Source organism: Calypte anna, chromosome Z, assembly GCF_003957555.1.
Source record: "Calypte anna isolate BGI_N300 chromosome Z, bCalAnn1_v1.p, whole genome shotgun sequence".
NCBI lineage: Eukaryota > Metazoa > Chordata > Aves > Apodiformes > Trochilidae > Calypte > Calypte anna.
The window spans coordinates 13,142,176-13,156,428 of NC_044274.1; the positions used below are offsets into that span (position 1 = coordinate 13,142,176).

General features: G+C 43.2%; 2 protein-coding genes across 5 annotated transcripts in view; one reads left to right on the forward strand and one right to left on the reverse strand.

The window, feature by feature from the left end:
- Positions 1–408, reverse strand: part of LMBRD2 (LMBR1 domain containing 2) — a 30,517-nt gene extending 30,109 nt beyond the window's left edge. For 2 of the 4 annotated variants that reach the window (XM_030466765.1, XM_030466764.1), the window contains exon 1: positions 179–264. The gene's annotated coding sequence lies outside the window, so the exon portion shown is untranslated. Of the gene's footprint in view, positions 1–178 lie in introns of all 4 variants that reach the window. The other 2 variants (XM_030466762.1, XM_030466763.1) reach the window with 2 other exon arrangements.
- On the forward strand, positions 303–13,559 carry SKP2 (S-phase kinase associated protein 2). Its single transcript, XM_030466767.1, has 10 exons — positions 303–645; positions 1,503–1,849; positions 4,057–4,168; positions 4,448–4,591; positions 5,053–5,187; positions 6,926–7,024; positions 8,478–8,605; positions 10,597–10,648; positions 11,290–11,397; positions 12,253–13,559. Exons 1-10 carry the CDS (start codon positions 626–628, stop codon positions 12,485–12,487), a joined length of 1,380 nt encoding a protein of 459 aa, XP_030322627.1. The 5' UTR covers positions 303–625; the 3' UTR covers positions 12,488–13,559.
- The last annotated feature ends 694 nt before the right edge of the window (positions 13,560–14,253 follow it).

Below are 14,253 nucleotides of genomic sequence, written 5' to 3' on the forward strand. Positions count from 1 at the left end.
GCCCCCGGCCCGAGCCCCCGGCCCCGCCCCCGGCCCCGCCCCCACCCCGCCGTGACTCGGCGCTGCAGCACCCCCGCGGCCGCGGCTTCCCGGCCCGACCCGCTCCGACCCTCTCTGCCGCCCGCTCCGGGGCCCGCGCACCGGCCTGCCGGTGTCCTGAGCCGCGCCGCTCTCTCACCACAGGCAGAGGCCCCTGCTCCGCTGTCCGTCCTCACGGAGCACCCCCGCCCGCCATCCCGGCTGCTTCTAGGCGAGGGAGGGCTCAGATCGCTACGTAGAGACCGCAGGCAGCACCCGGTTCCTTCCGTGTCACTGCGACCGGGACCGCCCTCCGCGACATTTGTCCCCCAGCAGCCGCCGCCCCGCCCGCCCCTGACGTCATCGTCGCCCCTGCCCCGGAGGCGGCGCAAGGTACTGTGGGTACGGCCCCTCCGCTCCCAGGCGACGGGTGGGGAAAAGGTGGAGGAAGAGCGAACTACAACTCCCGACAGGCCGTGCAACAGGCAGGGACGGGCTTCCGGCCGGATCGGGGAGCCCCGCCCAGGCGGCGGGACAGCGTGGAGCTGGAAAAGCGCGGCGCGCGCGACTGCTTGCAGTTCCCGCCGGTGGCTCCGTCCCGGTCGCCATGAACAGTTACTTGGAGGGGTAAGAGAAAGGGGAAGAGGGGACCGGCGCCGCGCTGGCGGGGAGCACTTACCGCAGAGAAACTCCGTCTCCGCCGGTGGGGTGGGAGAAACCCTCCTGGTATCTGGGCTGTCTGTGGGCCCTCGCGGGGGGAATGGGCATCTGGGGGGGGGGGGCGGGAGGTCTCTGGATATGGGTTCTTGAGGGGCCCTCGAGTGCTCAGGGAGGAGGATGGGGGTGAAAAGATCGGTCGGGGGGTGCAGTGGCCAAGGACCTCCGGGCGCTCTGCCCGGGTCCCGCGGCGGGTGGCAGCCGATGGTGGGACACGCACACACAGACATCACCAGCACCCCCCTTCTCATCCCTACCAACCCCACCCCAAAACCTTTCGCCCCTCTGTGCTACTCCCCTTCCCTTACCTTGGCGGATCCTGAGGTGCACAAGGGCCGCCTGCGGGGCCTTTCCTCCCGCCTCTGCCCGCTCCCCGGCAGGCTCGGGGCTGCTTCGCCTCGGCCCCTGCCCTGCTGGGTTTGCGTGGTCAGGTTCGGGCATCGAGCAGGGGTGAGGGGAGGGCAGCCGAGCTGTAGCGCAGCTGCCACCATCGGCTCATCTCGGCAGTCCCCCAGCGCCCCCTCTCACCCCATTCGGGAGCGAGGTGCGCTTTCCCCCCGTTAGTGTGAATCTGCCTGGCTCGGCACAGACTTCCGCGGTGGTCGATGCTTGTGCTCCTCGCACCCACCGCTTTAATTCCAGTTACTGCCTGGCATGGGGGATGTGGTTTATGTGACCGAAATGCCTTCGTATGCTGAACCACAGCTTGTGCTTGGCGTCGGGACCGGCCGTACTACCGTAGCCTGTACGTTTTTCTCTGTCTGCAGGAAACACCTCCAAGAGATCGTGCCCAGCAGCAGCAGCAATGTTGCCGCCAGCAGCAGCAGCAGTGTTGCCGCCAGCAGCAGCAGCAGTGTTGCCGCCAGCAGCAGCAGCAGTGTTGCCGCCAGCAGCAGCAGTAGTGTTTCCGCCAGCACCAGTGGGGATTTGGACTCCAGTAAGACCTCGGAGATGGCCTCAAGTGTGGGCCTTAAGAAGGACAGGTTGGACAATGAAAACACACCACAGGAGCCGCATATGTTATCAGACTGTCCTCCTCAGAAACGGCAGAAGGTGAAGGAAAAAGATTTTGCTGTTGTCCGCCGGCCTCGGCTGTTTGGAGAGTCAGAGTCAGGTATTGCTATCCCAGTCGAGATTTTGTTCACTCTTCAGCAGCGATGGAGGGTGGGCATCATAAGTCATTAGTACTTTGCTTCATTGCTATTTCTCAGTAGAATATAACTTCTACATCAGGTGGCTTTCAGGGCAAAATGGGCAGGTATGTCTACCTCCAGAACTGTGGCCCACATAAGGCATGTTTGGTTCCGGGCAGCCCTGTCTTTGTGCTGAGAGTTTGAGCTATGTTTTCCAGTGTCTGCCCGCTCTTGATGCTTGGGACTTTTGTGGCACCTTAGCCCAGTAGGCCCCAAGCTGCATCTGTTGCTCTGCTGAAGTCAGCTGCTGCAGGAGGTGTTTGACCTCATACAAAGCAGGACAAGGCTTCTCAAAGAATGCTTCTGTGGCTGCTAGGTGAATGTGAACTGTTGGTAATGTTGCCTTTGGTATAACTTTGAAACCCAAGGAGCTTGATTTTTTTTTTTAAATTTTTTTCTAGTTGTTGTTTTTCACTCAAGCATCCAAGAAGTAAGATACTTGGTGCTGTAGACCAAAGTAGCTCAGGTCAACTTCTCTCACAGTGCAAGCTGAGGTATGCTAGAGGAGTTGTCATCGTTTAAAGCTGGCCTGAGCTGGTGTTTAAAAAATGTTAGGTGCTCTCTGTTAACCCCTCTCCCCTCCCAGTAGAGAAAGGAGAGAGAATAAGGGACAGAGGCTGGAAACTAAACTACAAAGGTATAATGAAACATTAGTGATGAAAAAGAAAATCATGAAACGTATACGAATACATACATTCCTTCCCCCATTAACAGTCACATCACTACTGAGGCTGCAGGGCAGGCCCTGGAAAAGTCCTAGGATGAGCCCCTGGAATCAGTGGCAGCTGGGGGCTGGAGGCAGAAATGCAGTAATTCAGGAGGGCATGGATTGGGATAGAATCCTCCCAGGATGTTGGCCAAGGATGAATAGAACTTGACCAGTGTGATCCCTCAAATTTATACTGAGTATGGCACATATGGAATGCAGTACTTCATTTGGTCAATTTTGGTCAACTGTCTGGTTTGCTTCTCCCTGAAGGAGGGTTGCAGTTGTGACTCATTTACTTGTTTTTCTTTTCTGAAGCATAAGATATTTTTCAGAGCTCAGCAGTGGCCTTGGTTCTGCATACCATTCTCTAGCTCTTAACTATAAACATGGAGTGTTATCAGTCCTAGAAGCAGACACTGACTGAAAAACACGCTCATAATTTCAGCAGGTGCAGCTACTTAGAAGAGAGTTGTCTGAAAGGAAAATTACAGGAAAGAAAATGGGTTCTGCCGTGTCCCAAACCAGGACAGGGGCAGCATCTCTGTTCCTGTTGCAGATAAACTGTGAGCAGTGTAAGAGACACTATCAGGGAGCTACAGGCAAGGTGAAGTAAAGGGTGTAATGCTTCTGGGCTGGAAAGGTGCTGGCAGGGATACATGGGTACAACCCCTTTGAAGAAGCAGCTATAGAATGCTAGGTTCCTTTTCTTAGTATCAAGATGTGTTTACAGTGATTACAGAATGAAAAACAAAGACTAAAATTCTCCAGATGGTAGGCTGTCATATGGAAGGCAGGAATGCCCTCAGACCAGCCTGCTTTCAAGTAAGAGGGAGTACTGGGCCATAGGTAGCTGGTTTTGTGCTTCACCTCCCCCAGATCTCCCCTGTGAAAGGCAGCACCACCTGGAGCCTTAGATCTACCTGTCAGAAGTTGAGATCACACCACCTCCTTTCAGATAATTCTTGGGGCATGGTAGTTAGCATGCACATTTTAAGGAGGAGTTTGCAGTGTCTACTTTTCTCTGTGTACCATGCAAAAGCATAGCTCACCTTCTGGGGGCATGAGATACATAGGGAAGGATGGGCATTTAAACAGCAGGAGCAGGTAAAGAATAAAAGGAAGTAACTGATGCTCCTGTTTCCAAAATAAATATGTGAATAAAGATTATTGTCCCTTTTTCAGAGGAATTGTTTTTCCATAGCTTTAATACGTTCACTAAGTAGATGTTACAGATTTGCCAGTCATGCCTAGGCATATATGGGAACAGTATCTTCCTATAGTGAAGAGTTGAAGGTAAGTAGTGGGCTGATGTCTGTAGAAAGGCTGTAGAGGTGCTTCTAACGACAAACCAAATGAGGCACCTGGTCAGCAGGCAAAAATGAACCAGCTTTAACTAGAACACGTGCTCTTTCCCTAAAGGTATATCTTGGAATGTACTTCCAGATGAACTGATTTTGGCAATCTTTGCATATTTGCCCCTAAGTGACTTGATCAGAGCTTCTGTGGTTTGCAAGAGATGGCATGGACTTTCGTAAGTATTGCTAAGAAAACCTTTGCTTCTAGAGCCTGTTAAATGATCTGGTTCTCATCTTGTTAATTCATATGTAATTTAATTTATGCTGTATGTGGGTTATATGTATGTATGATCAAAGAATGACTTGTGTATTACTAAAATGCATTAGTAAATTAGTAAATAAAATCAGTACATTTATATTAGCAAATAGTGTTAAATAGCTTTACTTCTGTCTTTTGTGACACTGAAAGCTTTCTGTGGTTATAGATCTCTAACTCGCAAAATTCTGTGCCTTAGGTTTGATGAATCTCTGTGGCAGAGTCTTGACTTGACTGGTAGAAACCTGCAGCCAGGAGTGATTGGACAATTGCTGCCTGCAGGTGTTACTGTATTCCGCTGCCCAAGATCATGTATTGGAAGTCCATTGCTTAAAACTAGCAAGTAAGGCTTTTCTGGCATGTTTCTTGATTCTGAAACCATGTCTCAATAACTCAGTTTCTTTGTGTATTTTTAATTTTAAAATCTCTACTACCAGTAGCATTTGTGCTGTTTCTGGAGTGTGGAAGAGCTGATCAGTGGCTAGCTGATCAGTGTGTTGAAGTGAGAGGATCTGCATTCACCTCTCAGATATTTAAAACAAAGTTAGTGTGGGTTTTTTGTTTTTTGGGTTTTTTTGGTCAATTTATATCTTGTAGAACAAAGAATTGACAACATCTCCAGCACTTTTATCTAGGAAGCTCAAAATAATTAAAGCTGAGCAGGATATACTTTCATCTGTTACAACAAATCCTATAAATACCTTCAAGATTTCTGCAGTTTTGGCTATTAGCATAGCAGCAGGCCTGCTGAGCTTAGTATGTCCTGTGTGCAGCTGAATACAAAAGTGTATTTTCCTTTTCTAGACCTCTCAAAATGCAACACATGGATTTGTCCAACTGCACAGTGGCTGTTGAAGACCTCTATAGTATTCTCTGTCTGTGTGAAAGTCTGCAGAACCTCAGTTTGGAGGGCTTAACGCTTTCTGACAAAATCATTAGGTGAGTGACATGTTTGGCAACATCCAGAAAGTACCTTCTGTTTGGTACTGTCATTTTGTGCAGGCTGGTGAAAGACTGTAGGTAAGATTTGCCAGTTGTGCAAGTCTTTCGGAATGACCTATTACAGGCACACAACAGAGCTAGCTGGTGGGCTAAATGAGCTAAGGTGAGCAGGAAACATGTTTCTTGGTGTTATGGTATTTTTTTTCCCCTTATGGTAGGGGGAGCCTGGAGAAACTAAACTGCTCATCTCTCTAGGAGTTGTGTCCATTGGCTGTTCCTGCACCCAAGCTGTACAGCAGAGCTACTTCTGTTTTTCCAAGTGTGCTCCCAAGAGAGCTTTGTGTTTGGCACACAGGTTTCTGTTTCTGGAAAGGCACTAAAGGGTATGCAGGCAACCCCCTGTTCAATCAGGTGGTTGTAGAGATGCCTGAGACCATGGGTCAGATGGCAGAGACTCTAGGTGTCCTGCTTTGTGCTTTTGAGTTTTCTGATTCATTCCTCACACCAAAAGAGGAAAAGAACAACAACAACAAAAAAAACAACAACCCATAAACCAAAAGAAAACCAAAAAACAGAGCACAAATGTACTGGTATAGTTTGACTTTTAATAGCAGATTTCTCCTCTTAGTGGTCAGGATGAACCAGAACCCAGAGGGTTGAATTGTTCTGTTACCACCCTCTGCCCTGCCAAGGGCAAATAAAGGGGGAATAAGGAAGAGAGACGTGCAAATTAAAATGGGAACAGGGAAGAGTTAGTAACACATGGGGTGAGGAACAAATATATACAAAATCTGATCAAGGTGATTGCAGATTTAAGTGTCTGAGGGTTCTTTGTGGCAGGACCAACTGAAGAGAGGTATCTACGGCTCTTCCCAGCACCCAAATTCAGTGCTGGGATCAGTGAATTTTGATCCTGCAGAGCACTCAGCAAGCTGATGATAAAATGAGAGCCTCTCTGAGAGGCAAGACCAGCAAAGCACCAATGAAAAAGAAAGCAGGAAGGAGCAGACTTCCAGTCCTGGCTCTTATGGAGTATATCAGGAAATAAGAGTGAATACTGACCACTCGCTGTTCTGCCCCTTCCAGATTCCTTGAGGTTTTAAAGACCCTCTCTGTAGGTCCGTGTATTGGTCAGGTAGAATTAGCCAGCTCCCCTTAAGTCATGACAGCAGATTTAAAAATTGAAAATTGGGTGCTAGTCAGGCACAAATGATGCAATTTCCTGCCTCATCTACAAATGTAGATACTGGGTGTAAGGGTTTTTCCAGGTTTTGTCAGTTGCATATCTGTGCTAGTCTTGCAAATAAATGCATTCAGGGAGATACTGTTCGGGCTTGTGTTTGCCCATCTTGAGGAAGGATGGCTTCAGAAATTATTTCTTTGTCTTTTGTAGAGGTATAGTCATCTCTAATATGTTGTAGTGTGTGCTTAATGGGATGCAACAGGAGGAGGTGAAAATAAATTGTTTTGTTTTAAATGAAGAAGTTTATAAATAGGCAGACTTGTCAGGAATGTAAATTAGGCACTTGCCCTTCCAAAACTTCTATGATGCAGTAGGCTAGAGTTGAGCTTCTTAGTGACTTCCAGAGTGGTTGTTTTACTAGATGTATTGCTGCATGTTTAAGAAATTCTGTTCCTGGGATCTTAGCTCTTGAGAGTAATCACACATCCTACCAATGCAAACAATGTTGCAACATTTAAATTTAATGAGTCTTTTTTTTTTTTCTCTCTGCAGGAGCCTTGCTAAGAATTCTGGTTTGATTCGACTAAATCTCTCTGGATGCTCTGGGTTTTCTGCAGAAGCATTGAAGATGATGTTGATCAATTGTTTTTCGTAAGACAAAACCAGATTTTGCTGTTCCTGAGAAAAGCATCGTTTTTTTTTTTTTTTTCATAGGCATTCCAGTTGTACTTGTCTCTACTTTTTTGAACCTGTTTCTATTCCTAGGTGCCTTACAACAGTTTATTGCTAGCTGAGTAGTCTGATAGTTTCTTCTCAACAAGCTTTTTCTTCTTTAATAGACAAGATATACTTCAGTAGTTTTCCACAAGTTTACCTAATCATCCTTAATGGAAGTATTGTTGCTGGGTAAACCTCATTTGTGTTCCTTTGATTTTTATTTTCTTCATGAAAGCAGTATGTGATCCTCACAAAGTGTGTGTTTTGAAATTGATAAGTGGAGAGTCCCAGAACTGCTGTAGTACTCTTGAGTATAGCATGAAAGTCAGAAAAAATGTGCCTGTCTATGATGGAATAATCCTTCAGTAACCTTTTACTTTATGAAGCACTGTGTTCAGATTGGCAGTTCCAGCGATTAAACAATCTGCTGGCAGAAAGTCACTGAACTGGAACCCCAGTCTGGGATTTAGATCCTAATCTATCTGCTGACTTTCTGTAAGATGCTGGACAATCTCCTTAATCTTTGCTTCTGTAAAAGCATGTTTTCAGTCAAACCAAAAGCAAAGCTTTAATTTTTTTTTTCTGCCTTTCATAGATAGATAATGCTTTCTATTGCTTGGATCATGAGGTCTTGAGAATGGCAGACCATACAGTGCACAGATGGAAAACCAAAGTCTAGGAATGCTAGTGGCAATTAAACTTTTTTCATTCACATAGGGATAGCCAGCTAAACACTTTAGTTGTGCTGTTCACTGAGTCTTTGTCTTCTGGTTACATCTAGAACACCTCCACAAAAAACCAAACAGGCCAATTAGATGATGGCTATAGGTAATTGAGCATGTAAAGAGAGCTAAGGTCACAGTGTGGCCAGTGCTCCTATTAAACTATAAAGTATTTTGTGCTAATTAGAATTAGTTGGTTACCTGATCAGTGCTAATAAAGATGGTCTTTTTCTTCTCACAGTGAACATCGGTTCAGTAGTAAAAGATTCAAGTCACAAACCTAGAAGCAAGATGAAAAACTATTTCCCTGTCTCCCTCTAGAGAGAGCCATTTCACTTCCTAAGATGTTATTGAATCATTCCAGTTAAAAGTGGTCTTGGGAAGTCACTTTAACACCTTATCCTTAGCAGAGTCTAAATTGAGCACTGGCCCGGTTAATGAGGACTTTTCTCTGGTTGTATCTTGAAGACATCCAAATGCAGATTCCACAGTGTTGCTGGGCAACCTGCTCCAGTGCTTAATTATTTTCCTAACGAAATTTGTAATCATAAATACAGGAAGTTGGTAATAAGTGTGCTACAAGTATCAACTGTAATAGATAATACCAGAAATTAAACTATTTTTAGTTATTCTTCCAAACAACTCTTCCTTTTTTTTTTGTGTAGGTTGGATGAGCTGAACTTGTCCTGGTGTGACTTCACAGCCACCCATGTCCGAACAGCAGTCAATCACATTACTGAAAAAGTAACCCAATTAAATTTAAGTGGATACAGAACGAATCTAGGAATAGAAGGTAAATAGCAGTGTGGCAAACCACTATGGTATAAAGCAGCAGGCTTTATATTTTCTTCCGGTTGGCATCTGTTATGTGTATTGAAGAATCATGCACCAGCACTGATTTTTGTGCTCTGTATACCTCAGTCTTCTTGCCATCAGGGAATCTTATTCATCTTTGGTTTATGTCATGGGGGTGAGATGACTTTTCTTTTGAATTTAAAAGCAGTTGGGCGAAATCTCATTTAATCTTCAGTTGAAAGGTACAACTCTTATTTTTGAGGTAATTATGGGAAGTGGTTACACTGGATCTGATCTCATGGTCCACTGAATTAGTATTACAGATACTGTTCTTGGAGTCTTCTTAAAGCTTCTGCTGTGGTGGCTGCTGAAGGCATCTTCCAAAAGAGGACATTGTAACTAGAGGTTTAGACTGACATGACCTTTTACTCATGCCAGTTAATTTGGCACAGACAGGTGTACTCTGCTGGGTTAAAAACTGGCTGCATAGCCAGGCCCAGAGAGTTGTAGTCAATGGAATTAAATCCAGTTGGCAGCTGGTCACCAGTGGTGTTCCCCAGGACTCAATATTTGGTCTGTTCCTGTTCAGTATCTTCATCATTGATCTAGATGAGGGGATTGAGTGCTTCCTCAGCAGGTTTGTAGATGACACCAAATTGGGTGGGACTGGAAATCTCTGCAAAGGGACCTTGACAGGCTGGAACGGTGGGCCAAAACCCATAAAATGTTTTTAGCCAGGTAGGTGCTGGCCTCCTCTGTTAAGTCAATAATGATAGGACTTGAGGAAATGGCCTGAAGTTCTACCAGGAGAGGTTTAGACTTACATGAGGAAAAATTTCTTAGCTGACAGCATAGTCAGGTGTTGGAACAGGCTGTCCAGGGAGGTGGTGGAATCACCATCCCTGGAAGTGTTCAAAAACTGTAGATGAGGCACATAAGGACATGCTCTAATGGGCATGGTGATACAGGTATTTATTTAGTTATTGGGAAGGGTGATGTTGATGGTTGGACATGGTGATATTAAGGTTTTTTCTAATAATGATGATTCTGTGAATCAGTAATTTGGAGGGCAAATAATCTCAGTAATCAACATTAACTATTTACTTCCTAGTAGCTCTAAGAGGGAAAGTTGGGTAAAATTTTAGGCCAGTAGAAAATACAGAGAAAACTGGATTTGGGGAGGTACAACAAAATGGACCAGAGCATAGCTAAAGGGTGAAATGGACTCTTAAAGAAACATGCTATGTAATCTCCTCCAAATAAGGAGTATGAACCTTCTGGTGATCTGCCCATTAATTGCAAAATAGTTTGAGTAATTCAGCTGTATTTCAGTTCAATTCATAGGATCATAAAATTTGAATGGTTCACTAATCATCATAACCTAAGGATTGTTTTCTTTAGTTTTTGTATGTGAATTCTGAAATACCAAAATTTTCTTGCACATTTGTTAGCCCCTTGCTAATAATAGTTGTCTTTCAGGCAAAACCTCAGCCACAGGTGGTTCTGTGATATTTACAGACAATGAAATGATGGCCTTGAGAGTTTACAGTTTATACCTGGAAAACCATAATTTTTTGTCATGCAGAAGGAACTTTCTATGGGTAAAAATGGAGATGCCTAAACAACGTACATAGGGTATTTGTGTGGAATATTTCTTGTGTGTTCTAATCCTATGTAAGAGTTTCAAGCATCTCACCATTACTGCATCTCAGATTTTGACAGCAGTATAATTTGAACTGACTTGTTTACCAAGTTGCTGGTGCAGTTGACACTTCTTTGGATTAGATTAATCTCTTTCTGAGAGTAAAAAACATCCTTTTAAGGTATCGTGGTAGGCTTACAGCATGTTGACTCCATGTATCTTTTTCACAAAGTTGTGTTTCAGTTGTTTGGTTTCAGTAGTGAGCATATATGGAAATGAGTAACCTGTCTAAAGCAAATTTGTCTTCTTATTGAATGATGGACTGACTTTGTGTGACCTCTTTTCAGATGTTGAAACACTGGTGGCAAGATGTCCTTACCTTATGCATTTAGATCTGAGGTAGGAAGACCTGCAGAAGACCTTAAATCCTTATGGTTAAGGGTTTGCTAATTCTATTGTTATGCATTGATTATACAGCATTAATGATTGTATAGAAGCTGCACAACTAAAAAATATTTTCTATTCTAAATGTACAGAAGACTTGCTAACTGTCATGACATAATCTGGAGCAGGTAACTAGAAGATTTCTTCGTTACCTCAGCATTAATGTTCTGTGCGCACAGAATTAACAAGTGATGGTAGTTGATGCATAGAGTGGAAAGAAGCATTTAGGTGCATACAGTTAATGAGCCTAGCATCCTAGAGAGGGTTTAAGTCAGCTCTAACTGTGTTACTTGGCTGTAGATGTACAAAATTTTTTTTAATTGGTGAATAGATATATTTCAAAATCGTGAAGTCATTGCCTTCTTGAGTTCTGCTGAAGAATATTTGCCTCCACAGAAGCTTCTGCTTCACTTGCCCTTCAGTGAAAATAAAAATACCTCCCCCACAACACACACACTAGACATGGGTTACTTCCATATCAAGAAAAAAATACTTCATTGGTAGAAAAAGGTGAAATTCATTGTATTTATCACAAATACACAAAATTTACTGCTGATTTATACTTAAACCTCTGTTTTCTGTGCTCTCCTGTACAGTGACAGTGTGGTGTTGAACCCTGAGTGTTTCAAGTATTTCCGTCAACTCCTCTTTCTACAACATCTGTGTCTTAGCCGATGTTACCAGATAACACCAGCAGCCTTAGTGTAAGTAATCTCTAAAAGTCTGTGGTTTTCTACGCATAAAGAGGTTAAGTTAACTTAGCTTGCTTTATTGCATGTTTAGAATTTTAAGTAGTGTTTTGAAAAACTTACTGGCATAAGGAATTAGGAATAAAGAACTGAGATAAAGTAACCTGACTGCTTGAGCATGTACCTTTGAGAATCTAGACTGGAACCTGAGATGTCTGAGGGAGAACCTGTGATGCCAGTCTGTGCTCACGGACCTTGCTGCTCAGTATGTGCATCGTGTGTTCCCTTATTGGCATTAATACTACTGGTATTAATTACTGAGAGGTACAACTGTAAGTTCCAATCCTGCCAGTGGCCAGTATTGTGTCACTATTAGGCTTTTAATCACGCAGCAAAGGTCTAATCCTTTGGAAAATGAAGAGTTGGTAGTACTTGCTGACTAGCTAATCTGTTTATATTCCATGCATGTACCAGTACTGGTTATTGGTTTCCAAAATGTTGTAAAAATTTGAGACTGGGAGTGCCTGGGGCTTGTGGTCTTCAACCCACATTGTAAAATTTCATCTGGGGCAATTCCTTCCACTTGTTCTAAATATCTAAGTACAGGAAAATCAAAGGAAAGAAACCAGTTTAGTTTTGCTGTGTGTGAGAGAGACAGCAGGTAAGAAGCAATTTATTCAGCTGGTTTCCTGAATTATCAGTACAGACAACTAGTTTCAATTAAATATGATTTTAAAAATAGGAAGGGGATCTTAGTTTAAGAAGTGCCTTGCCTCTAAAAAAACAGTAGAAATGCAGTTATGTAATTTGGGTACAGACTGCAGAAAAGTGTTCAGGTTCATGATTAATCTAGTATGTTTCTCTTTCTAGAGAACTTGGTGCAATTCCAACATTAAAGACTCTTCAGGTATTTGGAATAGTGACTGAGAGCTCCCTAAAAATCCTCAAGGAAGCACTTCCTGATATTATGATCAATTGCTCACATCTTACAACTATTGCAAGACCGACAGTTGGCAGTGAAAGGAACCATGACATCTGGGGTTTCAAATGCAGATTGGCACTGAGGAACCGTAGTGCCGTGACCTGTACAATGAACTGGTTGTGATGGACCACTGTGGTACTGAAGGTCCTTGTGAAGCATAATACTGGAGCACCCTTACTGTTATTGTGAAAAGCATTCTAACTTGGTCTTATGCCTTAATGTAGTTTCAAGTATTTTTACAGTATTTTTGTACTTAAAGCCTTTTAGAATTCTGATCCATGAGCAACTGCAGAATTTTTCTTGAATGATTTTTACAGGAGAGTTTTGTTTTGAAAAGTATCATGAAAGAATCACCGTAATTAAGCTGTCAGCCTTTCGCAACTGTTGCGGGTTCTGATGCAGCTTTCCTTATTCTAAGGTTTTCTAAAGGTGCTTTCGAGTAACTTCCAGCTCTACAAGTCCTGAAATGGCTTGTAGAGGTAGTAGATATCTTAGTAAGGCTTATTTGTCCTGGTATGAGATTACAGAATTAAAAATGAATAATAGCATTAAATTTAAGATGTACAGTGAGATGAGAAGCTACCCACTGTTTGGGGAGGGTCAGAGGACAGTCTGAACTTGCCAAACCTGATGATGGTAAATAAGGTAAAGTATGTCTGCACAAAAGCAGATAGGTGACAGCTAAATGCTTTCAAAGTTAAGCAGTACACAGGACGTACGATGACATTTTTCTTTAGCAGACCACAAGGTAACATCTAATTTTAGTATTTTTCATTATTAGCAAAATGCAGTCTGAAAAGCCCATTCAAAATGAGCTTAGGCTGAAGTAGAGGTTGGGTATCGGTTTCATGATGTGGTGCTGTTTTCTGATAAAATCTAACAAACCTTAGCATGGCTTCTGGGATCTTGGTCTTGGATACAACTTCTTAAAAATGTTCCCTTCCTTTAAAGAGAAATCTTTCATATGGAACTGATAAATTGGCAAAAATCTTGCAGGGGGAGGTCTCAAATGGCTCTAGATCTCAGACCAAGACCTGGGACTGCAGTGTTAGAATACAGAAAGGGAGAGGTACTTCAGTGCTATCAAGCAATATAAATTTCTCATTTGTATCATTTCACTTCTTGTATCTCTAACACTAAGTATTACTGTCTAATGTTCTTTCTTGAAAGTAATGAAAGCACTGTTCAAAAAAACCCAAACAAGTAGTACTTTAATAAACTTTGATCTGATCATAAGGGTTCTTGTGTGTAAGCCTTGAATGTTACAGCAAGTCTGTAACTTGAGTAGTCTGATGGCAAATCATCTATGTACTGCTGTTGTTCCCAGGAGTGTAATAAGCAAACAGCTGTTTTGTTCATGGATATTTGTTAGCCTACAGCATTACTGCAGGGCTGTTCCAGAGGCAGTGTTTCCTATCTTAATCTGAAGAAAAGAGTTCAGGAATAAATACCTGGTGGTACAGAACAGATTAATTACTGTGGAAAGATTGTATGAGTAGTAGTATTTATTTTCTATCTTAAAGCAAACAGAGCATTCTTACTTGTTCTGTTTTTTGGTTTTATTAAACTTAACATTATGAATAACATGTAGGTCAGTAATTGGCTTATGCCCCTTAGAAAGGAGTTAAAGGGAAGCATATGTTGTGAAAGTTGGAGATATGAGACAGGGTGATGCTCAGTACTGTAATGCATGTTTGCAGCTGTAGGTTTATGACTTAAATTACCTCAAGGGAAAAAAATCTTTGCAGCACAGCACTATTTGTAAATCCTGTTTCTCCCTTTGCAGAAGTGTAAGCCCACACTTCTCTTGCATTCAATGAAGATCTAAGGAACTACTGTATTGCAAAAAATGACTGGATTGGAGGAAATGTTCCCTGAGTTGCCAAGCT

What these genes read in the sequence shown, in the direction of transcription:
- SKP2 (XM_030466767.1), top strand. Translation starts at nt 626, where the DNA reads ATGAACAGTTACTTGGAGGG. An exon ending in ATGAACAGTTACTTGGAGGG is followed by an intron (nt 646 to 1,502) that starts GTAAGAGAAAGG and finishes CTCTGTCTGCAG; the next exon opens with GAAACACCTCCAAGAGATCG. An exon ending in CCATTGCTTAAAACTAGCAA is followed by an intron (nt 4,592 to 5,052) that starts GTAAGGCTTTTC and finishes TTCCTTTTCTAG; the next exon opens with ACCTCTCAAAATGCAACACA.